Below are 18,195 nucleotides of genomic sequence, written 5' to 3' on the forward strand. Positions count from 1 at the left end.
GCCTCAGGGATGCAGACTCCCGCTCCTGGACTCGGGGCCAGCCCCACCCACCCACAGAAGCTCTGACCTCATGGGGGTCTGGGAGTGGAATAGGGGGAAAGTACAGAAAGCTGAGAGCCAGGAGGCTAGTCAGGTCTCAGAGGGTTGTGACACTTCCTGTGGGTCAATAGTGAAAAGTCAGGAACCGCACAATCCTCCTAAATCCCACCACCACACTCAGCCTGTGCCTCTGGGAGACCTACATGGAGTCTGGAGGTGCTAAGGTCACCTCAGGCGATGGTGCTACCTTCCCAGGGTGGGGGATGTCGCTGAGGGTTGGCTCATGGAAAGACTGTATGTGGCTGTGCATTCAGGGTCACTCAGTGACCAGCAGCTGGGTGGGTGGGCGAGTGGGAGGGAAGGGGTTCTTCCCTCTTCTACACAGGGAAACTGAGTCCAGCAAAGAGTAAGGACAAACATGTTGAGACTAGAGGCTAGGCATTGGAGACCTGATTTCTGGGCCAGGTAGGCCACAGGCAGGAGTAAGCATGTCCCCAGGATGGGGTAGCCTGGAGAACGGCACCAAGGATGGGGTAACTTGGTGAATAGCCCCTTCCCCTCTGCTCTGTTGCAACAATGAGCTATAAAGAAGGCCCAGAGAGGGATATTACGTGTCTGAGGCCACACAGCAATCTCAGTCTCTGACCGTAGCTACCTTTTTCTGTTTTATTCTCCTCCCAGCCACCTTGTTCCAGAAAGGGCCAGCTAAGGTGTGGCGGATTGGGGAACCAGGAGAAGATAGGCAGGGGACTCACAGGGCTCCCTGGGCAGGTTGGGCCACGTCCTCATCCACAGGCCTCAGGAAGCACTGAGCTAGCAGATGAACAGAGGGGGCTCTTCGGACTCTCGGGCCTCTCCATCCTGCCCCTAACTCCCAGCCCCACTGTGGGGCGCTGCATCTTCATGCTGAGCCCTGAGCCCGCTCTGGGGACAGGGTGCAGAGCCATGGCCCCTTTAATGAGGCTCCAGGCAGCTACCCTGCTGCTCCTGAGGGGGATGGGACACCCTCTAATGGTGGAGGTGGGAGTGCAGGGGTAAGGACCAGACACGGGGTCTCATGAACCCTTTCCATCCTTCAAACCGTTTGCTATGGACAGACTGCCATTGAGTGCCTGTCTCCTGGCCATACAGTCGCCTGCGTGTGCAAATCCACTCTTGAGTCAAGAAAAATGAGGCTGTAAGTGACCTGCCCAAGACCTACAGTTAAGGGGGATGGGAGGAGGTGACCCTGAGGCAAAGAGACTTCCCCAAGAGCTACCTGCTGGAGCACTAGATGGGAAGTCAAGCTTGACTCCAAGGCCTGAATGGCACTCACCAATGTGAGTGCAAGCCACACTCTTGAGTCTCCTGGGCAGGAAGCAGAGGTCCCAGGACCTGGTGTCCTGTTACAAGCCTAGGGTTCCTGCCTGAGTGGAAGCCTGAGGCAGGAGCATATCCCCACTGACATAGGTCAAGGTCCCCACAAGCCCCCAGCCATCAGGCCCGGGCCATCACCTCCCTGGAACAGGGAACCCTTTGGCTCAACCCTCATGAGGAGCCCCTGCAGGAAGCGTGCCAATTCCACCCCTTGCTGCAGACACTGGCTCTGATGGACTGAGACTCCCTGACCGCAGTTGGTGCTCAGTGCACGCGGCGGCAAACTGCCTTTGTCTGTGTGGACCCTGTAGCTGGCGTGCCTGGGCTCTGAAGAGCCAGGGTTTCCAGAAGGAGGTGTGGCTTCATGGCACAGGGGACCAGCTCCAATCTGGGTGGCTGTTCCCCTACATCCCTCATTATCTTAGAGGCAACTGGGGTGCAGAGAAAACTGGCCTAGTGCCCATCCCAAATGCCACCCCCCATGGTTCCGTCCTTCTTCCAGGCCGTCCCTAGAGAAGCTCAGCCACCTTGGCCTCCGTGCTGACCCTTCAGAGCCTGGGGCTGAGCCTGTTTAAGACGGGGACCCTGTGAGCGCTTGGAGGGGGACACAAAGCGAGGGGGGCCGCCCTTCTCCTCTGAACCCTTTGCCCTGGCCAGGGCTCAGTGGCACTTACGTCGGGGTTCCCGGGGTCCATCCACGGTGACCTTGATGGCTCGGTGGTAGGTGGCCACTTGGGTAGGGTTGGTGAACACGGTGATTGTGAGCGTGAAACTCTTCCCTGGGGAAATCAAGGCAGGAGTTTGATGTCAGACACATTCACAGTCCCCCAGCTTCCCATCTGTGCTGCCAGAGCCCGCCTTACTCCCCTTCAAACACAACCAGAAAGCAGGAAGAATATAGCTCAAGCTGCTGGACTGGGCATTCAAGGCCTCAGGAGGTGCGGCCCCAGCTGTCCCCCAATTCACCGCCCTCTTGGCCACTCTCCCTTATGTGACTCTATTTTTATGATATTCTTTTTATTTAGGGACCCAGACGCTTTTGGGGTGAAGATCACAGATGAGTGTGTGTTTTTTCCTGAAAGTAATTAGTGATTTACTTTCACTAAGTTATTTATTTATTTATAAAGAAATTTATACTTTTGTAAATTTGTAAACATATTTAAAGAGAAGAAGAAGAGCCTCCCAGCTCCAGCTCCACCCCCTCCCTCCTCTCTGGGTGTGGGCATACACATTTACACACTTGCTGTGGTACTACAATCTATAGCTTTTTTTCCCCCTTTTTATTTTTGTCTGTTTTTGAGACATGGTTTCTCTGTGTAACTCTGGCTGTCTTGGAACTTGATGTGTAGATCAGGCTGGCCTCAAACTCACAGAAATCCTCCTGTCTCTGCTTCCCAAGTGCTGGGACCTGTCTTTTTTTTTTTTAATTAAAAAATTTATTTACCTTATTTGTCTGAGTGTTTTGCCTGCATATATGAATGTATGTGCACCATGGCACCCGCAGAGGCCAGAATAGGGCATCAGATCTCTGGGATTACCGACTGTTGTGAACCATCATGAGGGTGCTGGGAATTGGACCCAGGTCCTCTGCAAGACCAGCCAGTGTGCTAACCACAGAGCCATCTCTCCAGCCCTCTGTCTTGTTTTCTTTCCCTGTGACAGCGTTACAAGTTCTCCATAAACTTCAATTTTTAATGGCTGCTAAATATTCCCCTAGGGGACATCTACACTTTGAGTGGTCCACCTCCTGATGTCGTTGTTAATTTCTTGCTGCTGTGGGCAGCCGGAGCTGCAGGAGGACCGACTGGAGAGCAGCAGACACAACTGTTATTTCTAGAACCCGGTTCTATTTTTAGGTAGACGTTTGGCTCCAATGTCTCCATTCAAAATTCCTGAGAGGGGAAAATCTTTTAAAATAATACTTTCCTGTTTTTTTTTTTTTCTCTTTACCATTTAAAATAAAATGGAAGTGACCTTCCATGTGTCAAAATCTCTGTTCACATCTCTGACTTCCTCTCAGGGAGTGCGTCACCTCAGGGGCCCGGGATGAGTTTGTGGGGGCTGATCTTGGCTCTCGGGGGACACATATCTCATCATGAGTGATGTGAGGCCATACGTCACCCAAGTGCCACTGGCTTGTGCCTATCACATGGAAGATCTCGAATTTCTCTTGATTTTGTTTGCCTTTCTTTTATTACTGAGACTGAAACTTTGTCTCTGGTCACTATCCATCACCAGAATCTGGCGGACGTCACTGCCTCCTGTTCTCCAGACTTTCCCGTTGGGGCTTGAAGATCTGCTCCATCTGAAGCTCGTCCACAGCCATGGGCTGGCTGGGTGATGGCCTCCGCCACACTCCGATTTCTAACTTCAACCCTTCCTCACACTTTGTCCTCAGCGTTAGACAGGTCTCTCCAGGCAGGGAAAAGATGAAGGTGTACTTGCAAGGTACTCTGCCATGAAGGCTCTGTCTGGCCTGCAAGGTCTGGGGTGAGGGGATGTCGGAGGACAAGTCTGGTTTGTTTGTTTGTTTGTTTGTTTGTTTGTTTGTTTGTTTTTAGCATGTTGGTCATTCTGTCACTTTGTACACTGGGCTGTGTCCAGAGCTTTGTGTCTCTGTGGGTCTCTCCAGGGTCTAGGCTAGCCTAGCACCGTGACCGTTGAAGATGAGACAGGGGTGAGGCGGGGACTCCACAGATACCCAAGCCTGACTTCCCCTCAATCTGCTTTGCTTCTCTGGAGCTATCTGTCAGCCCGAGTTAGAAGCTTGGGAACTCCCCATGGGCAGCCCAAGTCCAGGCATTTGTGCCTCCTCGGAGTGGCTCCCAGGAGCCTGCTGGAGACAGGTCTCACTAATGGTGCCCTAAGGGGAGGGCCAGCTTCCACAGGCCTGCTGCACAAGAGGGCCGAGGCCATCTTAATGTTCTCTTTGCTCAAGGGAAAATTCTAGCCCTGGGAAACAGGAGAGGCCTGAGTGTGGCTAAGGCAGCTAGGCCCAGCCAGCTGAGCCTCCAAACCCAAGGGCTTCTGGGATTCCGGAGAGTACGGTCGGAGTACCCTGGGGAATAGATCCCTCAGTGGAAGAAGGTCCCCGAGGCAGGCAGCAGAGGTCAGGATGCAAATGCTAAGGCATCCATCCTTGGAGGTTTAGTTAGGAAAGCCAGCTTGGCCCTCACCCTCAGGCCAGAGGCCATTTGCTTCATTTCTGGAAAGAGAGCTGCAGACAGTCTAGGGCAATACAGGGCAGGTGGCCTCAGACTCCGTTCTGCTCCCCTCAGGGGCACTCCTCTCTGGGCCTTCTCATGGCGACAGCATTTCTCTCCTAGACTCCTCCTCCCAACCAGTGGGGTGCTAGGGGGAAGCAGGGCTGGCTCTCTGACCTCATTGCTTCTGGGGCCACAATGAAGGTGGGGGGGGGGGTAGGCTGGAGTCCTGGCTGCCAGGATTAAGTCTGTACTGGAGAGTCACTTTCTCAATGAGGGCTTTCCCTGGCCACTTTATTTAAAGGTGACACTTCAGAGGCGGGGGTGGGGGGTTTGGGGGATGACTCAATGGTAGAAGGTTTGTCTAGAATGCTTCAGGCTCTGAGTTCTATCCCCAGGGCACAAAACACCAGACAAACAAAGTGGACATTTTCAATTTAGCCTCTGTGGTTGACCCTTCTTAGCACAGAGCAGGCCAGGGATCTGGGATAGGAAAATTTGCAATAGTATTGTTCCCAGTCCCTAACTGGAAGAGCCTCTCTCAAGCCAGAGTGCAAGCCACAAGCCACAGAAGTTTAATGAGCAGTACCTGTGACCTTGTCACCAACCAGCTACACAGGCATTCAGTGATCACGCGATAGTCCTTACAGATTTTTCCAAACACCCTCAATGTTCGTCATAAAGTCAACATTATGGTCACCATCAGACCCGAGGCTAGTGCTTACTACGGAATCTGTTCCACAGAGTGGCAAGCACCATGACCCCCTCCCCGGTAGCTGTTCCCCTCTGTAGCCCCATGCACCTCCTACCCTGGAACCCGCGTGAAGTTTCCTTGCAAAGTTCCCTTCAGAACCCATCTTCAAGCTGGCTTTCTCTCCCTCTCCTAGGTGCTAAGCTCACAGAAGCGTCACCCTATTGCCCCCAGGCCCCAGGAGGCCACCCAGTATGTCCTAGAGACTGAATTAACTATTTTAAATGCAGCAGTTTTTCAGATGCAAAGACTGAGGCCCACAGAGGGACCGTGTTTGGTCAGCTCACACAGTATCCAGGCAAGATCCAGAATCTGCTGCAGCTGCCCCCTCCCAACCAAACACCTGTTACTCCCCTCCCATCCTGCCCCAGGGAGCAAACCACACACCACCTGCCACCCCTGAGGTCACCAGCAGACCTCAACAGTTCCTTGCCTTCTCAGCTACCCACAGAGAGGAAAAGGAATCAGGACATCAGGGTTGAGGCCTAGGAGCATGAGAAACCTGGGTGGGGCAAGCTGCCCCCAGCGCCCAATTCTCCCCTCTGGTGGTGTGCAGTGTGAGCATCTCTCTTTTGGAGCAGAAAGTTGAGAGGAAGATGGAGGAGGTGGGTGGCTGTGCAGGAGCCCAGCAACCATGCAGTGGGGCCAGGCCACAGGGCCAGGAGTTGCAATCAAGGAACTTTAAGGGCTGGCTCTGGCTGGAGTGGAGAAGGCGGTCCTGTTCGGGTGTATGAAACAAGTACATTCTGCAGCCTCACCCCTCAGCAACCTCAAGTGGGTTAGGAAGCATGCCTGGGACAAGCTCAGCCTGCAGGAGCTGCCTGGACTCTGGGAGCCACGCCTCAGCCCCGCAGCCTCTCAGCTTCAGCAAGACACCGTCTATCCCTTGTCTAGTGGTCCCATCAGCCTGCACCTACGGCTCTCACCCTAAGTCTTTCTCCACACACCTCTGCTACGTCTTAGCCAGTTAGTGGCATGCGCTGAGTGACTTATCTGTGCCTAGGCCTGCGGTTACTTTGCCTTCTAGAAAACAAGCTGGGGATTGGCCATGGTGACGGGCCAAGAGAGCATCAACCCTAGAGATAGATGTGTGCACACTAGAGTTCATGTACATGTGGACAGGTGAGTGTGTGTGTGTGTGTGTGTGTGTAAGTACACACAAACCCAGTACTGCCTAGGGCCACAAAGAATTAATTTTTCCCAGGAAGGAAAAAATGTGCTAAAAAAAAAAAAAACCAAAACCAAACAAACATCTTCCTGAGCCATGAACCTAACTCAGTTTTACCTACACTAAAGCAAATTTTGGGGTTCTTTTAATAAATACTAAATTTTTCAGAAGATGGGGTCTTGTTTTGTTTTTATCTGGGTGTGTGTGTAGATATGGCTCAGTGTAATATCTTTTAGCTAGCATGAGTCAGGGCCAGGCTTTGATACCTAGCACCGTAAAAAACAAAACAAAACAATAACCCGCCACAAAGCACTGTTCATAGCTCTGCAGAGAATTTTCTCATCTTCAGCAAGTCCTGGCACAGAATGACAGCTAGGCCATGGTCGCACTCTGAATCCTGTCGCCCAATGTCAAGGGGTTTCTGTGAAGGGTGCATTGCCCATGTTGAAGAGGCGTGGTCTCACAGGGCATTTACATATTCAAATGTGTATGGGCCATGCAGGATTTTTCTTTTCTTTTCCTCACAGCTATGGAGGGACAGAGATTCAGGGACTGGATGACGTCTGAAGAAGCTAAAGTGCAGATTACAGACATTCAAGACAGGGAGGGGGGCTGCAGCTGGCAGAATCTGGCCTGCTCTCCTCTCTCTCTTCTCTCTCTCTCTCTCTCTTTCTCTCTCTCTCTCTCTCTCTCTCTCTCTCTCTCTCTCTCTCTCTCTCTCTCTCTCTCTCGGTTCACACCTGCAGGAGAGTTCCAGGGTGCTGGTGCATGCCTGTCTTTTATGGAAAGCGGAAAAGTGATCTTTCTGGGATTCAGACAGAAATCAGGAATTTAAACAAACAAACAAACAAAAACAAGATACATAGAAATTTTCATCTAGGATTCTTAGTCCTGGCAGATATCAAAGAACCAGGGAAGATTCTGGGGTTCTCTATCCCGACCTAAAGTGGCCCAGATTCTCCGTGTTAATCAGAGGAATGTCCTCAAGAGGGAATTTCCCAATTGTTGGGACAGGTATGGCAGAGGTGTGGCTACCCTGCACCCTGGACCTCCACACCACCTTCCCCACATCAGCACCTCCACCTCTCCCACTCAACAGTGCACACCTTCTGGGTTTCCCCCACCCCCAGCCAGCCAAACCACACAGCAATCAGAGAATCAGTGAGTGGCAGTCCTCAAAGGGACCTCAAAGGCTCTCTCAGTGCCAACCATTTAAAGAACAAAATCTCTACCATGTACCCAACTCTCGGTACCTGAGAACTCGTACACTTGTCTCAGTGTCCTTAGGCCACCCCATATCTCATTAAAATGTGCCATTATCACCCTCTCCCCATTTCACAGATAAGGAAACAGAGGTGCGGAGAGAGGTTAAGTCGATTCCCTAAAGCTATCTAGCAAGTCCTTAGCTGGTTTGGAACTCAGGCCCAGGTCAGCTACCCTAGAGCTCAGACTGGAAGAGCAGGAGCCAAGAGCACTCGGTACAGAGTTCCACGGGCATGGGGATGTCTATGAGGCTTCCTCCTCCCTTCTGGGACCACTGAGGGTGGCGAGAGGTTGGACACGAGAACATTTGAACTGAAGCCACTACCCCAGACCCAGCCTCAAAAGATCCACGAGCTGCAGTTCAATGACACCCTAGAAACATGTCTCGCCCCAAGGGGCCTTCAGAGCCTGGGCCCTTGTCTGTGGGTGGTACAATTTGCTAAGAAATCCTCTGTGGGCTAGGTGTGGCAGGACACACCTGCAATCCTAGCACTCGGGAGGCTGAGGCAGTGAAGAAAACCTGGGGTTAATGTGGACTATGTAGCAAGTCCCTGGCCAGCCTATACTACACCGGGAGACTGTCTCAAAATAAAGCGAAAATACTTCTCAGTAGGTAGAGAGGCCACAGTACATCAGAGAATCATCACCTTTTTATTTTCCTGTTACCTCCCGGGAGAGGGAGAGTGTGGAGGGAAAAGGGAGCCCAGAGTGCTTAGCGCCTTGTGGGGCTCCATGACACCACTTCACTTTCTACCAAGTTCCCTAGGGACAAATGCTACAATGTGCCCCCTCACCTGGGCCCTGTCCCAGTGACTTCCACTCTGGGACAGGGCTTCGATTAAATTGCAAAGGGTTCAGGGACCGGGGATGACAAAAGGGGCTTGGAGACTAATTAGGAGCAGCAATGAAAGCTTAATTCATAAAAGCAAACATTTTCCATCCATCAACCTGCAGCCAGTTAAGGGCTACGTTTGAAAGAAATCTGTGCATGGGGAAGGGAGCCAGCAGGAACAGGAAATGTTCGAAAGAATGTAAACTATTTCAGTTTCATAAAAAGTAACAAGTAAACAGTTATTACATGCAAATAACGCTCTGGTTTTAATTAATGCTGAAAAGTCAAAAAATATGTTTGACATTTGTATGTATATACTGCACGGCTGCGGAGAGCAAAATGGTGCCCAGATGCCCAGTGGGAGCAGGCTGGCGGCTCCCAGGGAACTCCAGCCTTGAGAAGGTCTTGTTTATTGGTGTTGAAAAGTACCATTTTGCCCGAGCCGAGCCGTGGCAGCCGGGAGCCAGCTCACTTCCTAGCCCTGGAGGGCTCCCCGAGCTTCGGAAGGTGACTGCACAGCCCCTTCAAGGCGCAGCTACTTCTCAGCAGGCTAGTCTTAAAGCCGCAGATCCTCCTATCCTCAGGGCATGGGAACAAGGAGGGCTCCTCCACCCCAAAGTTACATGATGACTGGTTTCGGGTCCCAGCAACCTCCCACTCAACAGCCCCTGGCGGCAGCCACTGTGGCGTCTGGTCCTGCCTTCTTGCCACTCCCGGGGTGGGTCAGACTGACGGCAGCCACCAGTGTGAGCCTGGGGCTGAGATGGTAGCCTTCAAACTTCTCTTTCCAACATTCATCATCCCACCCTGAATTCTCCTCTTTTTGAAGGTACCTGAAGAAGCCTAGAGCTCTCGGGAGACCACAGGGGGCCTCCTGACCCTGGGTCAATTTGCTGGGGTGCCTCGGGCCCCAACCAAAAGACATCCACACCCTGCTGGAGCTTGTGCCCACAGGACCTTCTCCCAACATCTTCTATGAGATCAGGGATGCGAATGGGAAAAGGCGGCGGCGGGAGCTAGAAGCTTTTAAGAGTTACTAAACCCTGGAACCTGGGAGAAAACTCTACTAGTAAGAGACCATAAACATATCCTCATAAAAGGGTGGTGTAATGCCTGCCTACGGGACGGGAGAGCTGCTGTTCAGAAGTGCTGGGCTCTCAGACCTGTTTCTGGGGCTCTTGCTGAGACCCAGAGGTCTCCTTCAATTCCTATCCTCACCTTTACCATCCCAGGGTCCCTCCTGCTCACCTCGTCCGCTCCGACCCACGAAGCGAAGGTCGTTGAATCTGGCCACTTGGTTCTTCATGACCGCGGAAGCATTCCGCAGCTCAGCGGAGTAATTCTCATCATTGCCTGCCATCACTGTCACCACCGTTCCATCAGGTACATCCCCCAGGGCCACCACCTGGGGAAACGGGCAGCAAAGAGGACCGCTTAGAAAGGCCACAAGGAGGGGTGCACCCAGCTGCTCCCCTAGACCCCAGGCTCACTGAAGCTTTCTCGGAGGCTGGGGTAGAAGAGGCTTAATGGTGTAGATCCTTCTCCATAGACAAGACCTAAATGATGAACTCTCTACCCTCCATACCCAAATCCTGGGTCCAGTGGTTAACGTGAACTCTGAGAAACCATTCTTTTTTATTAAATTGAATCTAAGCTAAAGCCGCCAATCAGCAAGGCCAGTGGTAAGGGTGGGGCGCTAAAGAAGACTACACAATCCTTGCAAAAGCATCAGCAAATGATAATAGCGGGGGTATTCCTCGGTCTCAGTTAATGCATCGCCCTTTAGGGTATGAAATTTGGCCCGGCCATGTGGCCAAGGCCCAGTTAAATAGCCTCAGCAGAGTCTGGATTCGTTATGCAGAAAAAATGCAAAATGCAAAACAAAACTGCTGTTTTGCAAGCTGATCCAGAAAACCCCCGTTTTGATAACTAAGCATGTACCTGCTGGGAACTGCTGGATGGGTGGGTGGAGTTGTCCCCTCAAATGTCATCTCTTCCCCCCACCCCACCCCACCCCACCCAAGGCACACCAAGAGGCAGATGCCTTTTGAACCAGACTTTAAACAGAGTCACAGCCATTTAAACGTGGCTGCCGTGTGCAGGGACTGGGGATCCAGATGGTAAAGATTTCAAGGAGAAAATGTTTGGGGTCTGATTAAAAAGGCCAGATTTCCTGTCAACATCCTGTCTTCTTTTAATTTCAAAGATTCCTTTTAAGCTCCAAGTGACAGTAAAACCTCCGATCTGACGATTACAGTCACACGGGCCTCCTCCCCCTCCTCCCCGGGAGATTTCCCCCCGCTGGTATTTTAAGATGTCACCCGGGAGACCTCAAAGAGTCAGTAGTCTCGCCCCCCCCCCCTTTCAATTTGAAGTCTTAATGGGAGCAAGGAGGGCCTCAGCTGCCAGCAGCCGGCGTTCCAGCCACCTCGGGCACCGCCACCTCCCCAGCCGCCGGCCCTTCCTGCCTTGCCCTTTCTCGCGGCAGCTGCGAGAGGTTTAGGGGAAAACCAAGGCGTTTTCGTTTCATCTGGCTGCCCCCCTTTAAAAAAAGAAAGAAAGAAAAAGAAAGAAGAAAATGAAACACTTGCCTATCCCTGGCATATTTGAAGAAAAAAAAACAACTCTCTGAACGAGTCGGGGCTACCAGGATGGCGTCCCAGCCTGTCATTCAGGACGCAGACTTCTGCGGGAGGCACCTCTTTAGGGAACCGCGCTCCAGGATCGGCCTATGGTCGCCCAGTGCGAAATATCAGCCGCCCGAGGTGGAGAGTGTGGGAAGGAAGTGTTTCTGCAGCCGCGCAGGAGGTGCGGCGCCGCGGGGTAGGCCAGGCCCTCCTCGCCCTCTATACCCTACACCTCCGGGGTCCTTGCCCAGCTCGGGCGATCGGGCGATCCTCTTCCCGGTTACGGGTTAGACTGTGCCAGAGGAATCTGGAAGTCCCAATCATCCCGTTTCCACGTCGCCATACTACGCAGGGCCCTGCCAAGGCCAGGTGGAGAGGTATGGCCCCTCCAAGCTGTTGGTGCATCCGAGAGGGAGCGCCCCAAGTCCCCGTGTCCTGTAGACAGCGAGGCCCCGGTGCACCGATCTCAACGCGGGGTCCCCGGTACTGGCTCCTGCAGTGGGAGCGGCTGGAGGATTCCCCCGCCCAGTTCTCCTGGCCGCCCTCCCATATCTTCCCTGACTGAGGCACACCATATTTTTCTGAACCTGGGCTCTTGCAGAGGGGACACCCAGGTTCCCTCCATGTCCTTCCTGGCCTGGGCTCCTGCAGCGTGGGTGACCATCCACCCTTGCGACCTACTGGCTGGGTGACCCCCTTCCTCCCAACCCGGTGTCCCGCATGTCCTCTGGGGTCTGGGCTCTTATACTGGAGTCGTCTGGGGTCCAGCGGGGTCCATTCCGGGATCCTTCCGGGCCTGGGGTCCTGCAGCAGGGGCGCCCGGGCACCCCCATGTCCTGCCAGCTGGGTGTCATCTCCCTCTATGTCCTCCCAGTCTGATGCTCCCCATGTCCTCCCCGGCCTGGGCTCCTGCAATGGGGGAGCCCAAGTTCCTCCATGTCCTCCCGGCCCGCCCGGCCCCCCGCACTCACCTTGAAGGCGACCGGCAGGGTCTTGTTGCAGCGCCAGTGCGAGGGCAGCACCGAGCAGAGGAAGTTGGGGCTGTCGGTGCGCACGAGCTCTCCCGCGTGGTCGGCTAGCACGTCCACCATCGAGCGCACCTCGGGCCGGGTGCGGCCGCCGGGGCCCGCCGCAGCCTGCGCGCTCAGCGCGCCGCTGTTCTCGCCCATCTTACCGCCGCCGCAGGGGAAGGCCGTGGAGGGGGGAGTGAAGCGGCGGCTGGTGCTGGGATCTACGGGAATACGCATACCGCAGCCGTCAGGGCGCGGGCGGCCGCAGCCGCGGGAAGCAGGAGGCGGGAAGGCGGCGGCGCGGGGCCCGGCCAGCGCGGGGGGCGGCGCCGGGGGGGGGACGCCCCGACGGTCGGCCGCGCGCCCGCTAGTCCCGCATCCCGCGCGCGCGGCCGCCCCACGGACTCGGCGGCCGCGGCCCCAGCCCGGATCCTAGAGAATCAAGTGGCGGCGCCGCGGCCGCCCGCGCGGGGTTAGTACCCGGGGCATCGGGGCGGGGCCGCGCGAGCGACGCGGGGAGCAGCCAATCGCAGCCCCCCAGGCTCGGAGTTCGCCGGGGAGGACCGGGCGTCTCGGGCCCGCGCGGGCCGAGCAGGGACCAGGCCCCTCCCCGAAGGGTCTAGACACCCGCGTCCTAGCAAGCCGCGCGGGAGCTGCGATCCCTGGGAGTCGAGAGCAACCGCGGCAACCGAGGCAGAAATCGGTTTCCAGCGTCCTGACTGCGCCTCCGTGCCCCTCCCTCGGGTCGCAGCCTGGCTGCTCCAGCTCTGGCCACCGCAGCCCGGAACCTGCACCCTCAGCTGGTCGCTGCGGTGACACCCAAGGCTGGTTCCTCACTCCCTCCACCCCACAAATAATTTTGACCCTAGAGCTTCCACCCCACGCGGGATTCCACGGTCCCCAGCTCCGCGCGGTCTTGGCCCTCTGTGGCCTCTGTGTCAACCTTCGAGGCGGACAGAATGGGGGTTCCCACACGAATCAGCAGTGAGTTGGGGGTCAACCACCCTGCTCCTGTCCAATCAAAACTAGTTTCAGGATCGCATAGGCCTCGTGGAGTCATTGTCGTGGCGGCCGGTGGCTCTTCGAAAATTACAATAAGGCCTGCAACACGTGTGTTTTCTGGTGTCACCCCCAATGCGTGCAGCCACCTTCCCGTGTCGTGGAAGGAGACAAGGGTCTGTGGCAGGAAGAAAACTGTCAGTGGCTTGGAGAGGAGCCGGACTGCTTTCTCCCTGTGGGTGGTAAGGGGGGCCCTCCTAGGGCAAGAGCCACGTCTTCTTGGCCCTGGTTTTTGTGATGTACAGCGCTGTCAGGGACCCTGTGGAAAATCGGTCCCCGGGTCTCCATTGTTATTCATGCGGGGTGGCCCAGCCGCTCCTGGACTTCAATGCCAGCAACTCTCCCCTTTCCGGTCTCCAGGCCTAGCTTGGGTGCACAGACAGACAACCACAGGTCTACAGAGGGGAGGAAAGCCGGAGCGACGAAGCCCACAGTCACTGGGGGCCATCCCCCAGGTGCACTCCCTGGACTGCGGGAACGAACGAACGCCCGGGTTTCTCTCGGTGCTTTGGAAATTCGACTGCGTTTTCGTTGCCAGCGGCAGTGGACGCGAATATAACGACCAATTCCAAGCCCCAAGAGCGACACTACCTAGGATCCGACGACGGCATCAAGACTTCATCCTGGATCTCAGCCTAGCACACTCCATTTTGTCAAAAACGAAATCGGGCCGTAGGCGCACGGCAGTGGGGACAGGCTCTGGCCCCGGATCTGAGGAGCGCCAGGAGAATTGTCCTACACTCCTCTCTGGGCCTCAAGTCAGCGCCTCAGGCTATCAAGGAAGCAAGGGACCGTGAGGGTCGCTTACTGGACATTTTAGAGAACCAATGACTTGGGGTTGCCCATCATTGGGCCGAGGTCCTTGCGTGAGAAGCTCCTCAGGACTAGAGGAAATCCTGGGAGTCTGGCTATGGTACGTGTGCCCTCAGGGGGCTCCCCTAGAAAGGGACCACTGCTTGCCACCGGATAGGGTCCAGACCCGCGATGAGCCACCTACTCTGCTCTCGAACAACTGTGGGCCGTGACCTGCTGCCTCAATGGTGTGTAAATTCGATTTATCGAGAGGTTCCAGTTTGCATCTGCCCCATTTACTAGCCTCTCCGCCTAATTTCTCTTTCTGTCCTTCCAGCAAGTTAACAAACGAGATTCCAGAGAATGAGGCTCTGGGGGGACCCGGCGTCTGACCCCGGATCTGGACTCAGCTACAGCCCTTGGAAGGCGCCGGCCCACTGTGGGCACCAGAATCAAGGGTTGGGGAAGTGTTGGCTCCGAATATGCAGCCCGAGGTCGCGGGTGCAGGGTCTCCGGGGCTGAAGCAGTGACGGGAACCTCCCACTAGTTGGCGCTGGCGCCTTGCTGGCTGCTCAGTTGCCCTGCCAGGATCAGGGCACAGATGTGCGCCAGCTGCAGCGCCTCGGTTTTCCAAGCGGCCGGGGTGCCGGGAAAGAGCTGCTTCCAGGATAGTGTTCGTTTGCCCGACTCCTCACAGTATCTGCGGCCACGTATCGGACAAACGGATGGCGTGGTGTTAGTCCGAGGGCTGCCTGCCCTGGCTCTCAGTGTAGGGTGCCCTCCTCTAGAGTCTCAGACACCAAAGGGCCTGCGACCAGCAGAACTCTCTCAACAGAGAGAAAACACCGTTTTCCTATTTCTGCTCCGAGACCCATTCTGAGGATAGGACAGAAGAAACAGACTTTCATTCTTAGATCCTCCTGGTACCCACCCAGCTTCCTTCTGCTGCTCTAGACTGACAAATCTAGACCTATCTCCGCACTGTCAGTTTTCAGACCGAGAGAGCTCCTGCCACCAACCGGGACTCATCACACCCTCTCCTTTCCCCACCCTGCACGCATGTGATCTCTGCCTTTCTGTCCTACTGATGGACAATAGTGTGCTTTCTCTCAAATGTCCCCATCTAAGAGCACCTCATGTCAGGAAGCAGAGATCGGAGCTCCCCTCTCGCGTGTCTGTGCATTGCTGGGTAAACTGGACCCAGCCTGGCTCATCTACAGCAGGCTCCTCTCCTGAGAGGGACCCCCACCTAGAGAGGGTTCTAATGGCTTCTTGGCAGCGCAGCCCTGCCCCTGTCTCCGGGAAGGACTGAGTGGGACTGATTCCTTGGGAGTCTGGAGCCTGGGGAAGGTGGGCTTTGGAGTACCTGTTTCTGGGCTATGCGTATTTATTTAGGTTTATCACTAAGTCTGTCTTTCTTCATCACTCTGGTCCAGGGACCCTGCATCAAATATTCCTGTAGAGGGGATAACAGCTGCATCTGGGATAATGTGTGAAGTGCTTGGCACAAGCCTAGCACAGAGGGATGCTCTATCATTCCAACCGTCTTTGGCAAGTGCCACACCCTCAACTGTGAAACATCCATCAGGTTTTAGCTTCCACACAGCTTGCTAGGACTCAGAGACCAGGCTGTGGCCATGGTCATCTTGCCCCTCCTTCCTCCGAGGCTGGACTGAGGGCTACCTGGGGCCTAAAGACTGTCTGGTGCCTGCCTTTAGACAGAGCCAGCAATGAAGGCAACCTTCGAGGGCTCTCTTGCCTTCCAGGCTCCGGGATTCTCACCAATACCCTCCCACAAGCAGCCGTGACCTAAGCAGCCGTGACCTAAGCATCATCAACACCATAGTTTCCCCCACCCCCACCCCACCCCCCAGGTGTCTGTTCCTTTTAGAAACTGAATTTCTCCATTCTGGTCCTGACACCCACGTGCGAGGGACCCAGTGTGGAGCCTGCCTCCAGCCTAGTCCCTGGAACTCTCAGTAGACTTCGATCTAATGCCCTTTCATTGGAAGGAAGATAAGCAGTTCCGGCTGGGAGGGGAGAAGTCGTGGGCCTTGGAAGGCCGAGAAAGAGAAAGCCCGAAAGAAAGAGCTGGTTAGTGAACGGAACTCTGCATCCCATTTTTCAGATACACGATATAAAATATCAAAATACAAAAGATGACCTATAACCAGGCTGTGCGCACATACTGAACCAATCAGAACCAGTGACGGAACAGGTAATATACCTAAAGTCCTGAAAGGTGGGAACCCCTACTTCAGAGGTTCCAACTCTGGGGTCACCTCTCCTGGGTGACTCAAGGGAAGGATCCAGAATGGGTGGGAGGATGGGTGTGTTTTCCAATTGCAGAAGGGATAGCCAGACAGAGGGTCAGGGGAGCCAGGGAGAGCTGGGCGCTGAGATACCGTTCCTGGCTCTGTGGGAGTCTGGTCCTCAAATGGGAGTGGCTGAGGCCAGACCGAGGATCAGACCGGGTGCGGGCCTTGAGGTACCGCTACGACTGCAGTCCCCTAGAGCAGCACTCAGCCCCTTCGTTGTAACAGGAATGTGGCTTCAGCAGACCCTTCAAACCCAGAGGACAGAGAAAATACCTCAGAAAGGCTGAGGAAGCGGGGAGGTGCAGCCAGGGCTGAGCGCAGACCCCTGGTGAGAGCTGTGCTTCAGTGTCCAAAGCAGGGGCCAGGCTGCCTTCAGCTGCCTTGCAGCCGGAGGGAGGGACGGAGGATGCGACCCCAGCACCCAGGGAAAAGTGGGAAGGGCCAGAGTTTCCCTCCCGCCTCAGGCTCCTATCTGAAGGAGGAGCATGTGCTTCCTAAGTAGTCCTTGGTTCCAGCTAGCTCTCCAACCCCGGGGACACCAGACAGATTTGGTCTATGAGCCTTTCCGCACTCCCAGAGCCAATCACCTTAGAGGATGGGGACCCACTCCCTCCCCTCTCTCCTATTTGGATGCAGATCCATTCTGAAGAGGCTCGTTGGGTTCTGGGGGTGGGGAGGAAGTCCACTGCAGCCTCCATATCTGGAGGGAGTTGGTCCAGCCCGGCAGTGCTCAGTCGCTGACCCTCCTGGTGGCTGTATAAGCTGAGAGTCCTGGTTCTTGGACCCACTGCTGTGCGCTCAGCTTCCCTGGGCCTCTGCGGGGCAGAGATTTCAGTCTCTGGGCTCCCAGGATGACCCGGGCTCCCAGAAGAATGTGCTCCCCCCCACCAACCCACCACGCACTAGATCAACAGTCTCCATGACTCCTCACCAGCACCCTGTTTGCTGGAGCACTACAGCAGGGACCCCCCACTTTGCACATGGAGCCCAAGGGGGTCCTGACCCCCACCAAGAATTGTCCTTTCCCCTCAGCTCCGTGCCGACCATCCCCGCACAGCAGAGGGCGACAGGGACGGGAAGAGCTCCTGTAAGAGGCTGTCACCTCTGTCACATTCCACACTTCATGCTCACTTATGCCGCCTTAAAGCATTTTGGGGGTTGTCGTCAATCATGTCCATTTTACAAGGGAGAAAAACAGAAACACAGAGAGGTTAAGAAACTTACACAAGGCTGCACAGCAGGGAAACCACAGAGCTGGGATTCTGTCCAGGCAGCGTGACCCCAGAGCCCATGTTCCTGACCGCTCTGCTTGTCTCATGGGGCAGAATCAGATTGGAGAAGTGACAGCCGCCACTGCCACCGTGGGACAGAATTAGAAGCCTGGCAGAGGAGTCCTGGGCTGGCTTCAGAAGTCCAGTGTCACAAACGAAGGCCCTAAGACATCGAGTTCAAGACCCCGACTTTGTCAAACGGCAGAACCAAGACCTAGGGCGGGAAGGGGCTTTGTTCTGATCACAGCCTAGACCAGGGTAGAGCCTGGGCACCTCCTGCTGGCTGGGTCCCTGATCTTCGGTCAGTTCTAGACCCCCCCTGTCCCTGAAGCCCACCCAGCAGGGCCTGGGCCACGGGGTCCTATTAGGGACTTTCCACCTCTCTGAAAAGGTCTTGATGTCTGTCAGTCCTTGTGAAACTTTAATTAATCTCAGGGGCTGATGGCTCGAAGGGGAGCAGCCTCGGCCTTACAAGGCTGAGGACGAGGACGGCTCCATTTATGTGG

The 18,195-nt window shown here is 55.2% G+C and overlaps 1 protein-coding gene across 2 annotated transcripts in view; it reads right to left on the reverse strand.

Annotated features, from left to right (window-relative positions):
* Window positions 1-18,195, reverse strand: part of Runx3 (RUNX family transcription factor 3) — a 58,240-nt gene that overhangs the window by 13,041 nt on the left and 27,004 nt on the right. The window contains exons 2-4 of one of the 2 annotated variants that reach the window (XM_052717569.1): window positions 12,211-12,470; window positions 9,861-10,017; window positions 2,070-2,174 (exon numbers count right to left, since the gene is read on the reverse strand). In XM_052717569.1, coding sequence (XP_052573529.1) covers window positions 2,070-2,174; window positions 9,861-10,017; window positions 12,211-12,470 — 522 coding nt within the window. Of the gene's footprint in view, window positions 1-2,069; window positions 2,175-9,860; window positions 10,018-12,210; window positions 12,487-18,195 lie in introns of those variants that run through there. The other variant, XM_052717570.1, reaches the window with a different exon arrangement.

Source organism: Peromyscus californicus, unplaced genomic scaffold (genome assembly GCF_007827085.1).
Source record: "Peromyscus californicus insignis strain IS unplaced genomic scaffold, ASM782708v3 Scaffold_5__1_contigs__length_169319896, whole genome shotgun sequence".
In the NCBI taxonomy this organism is placed as follows: domain Eukaryota; kingdom Metazoa; phylum Chordata; class Mammalia; order Rodentia; family Cricetidae; genus Peromyscus; species Peromyscus californicus.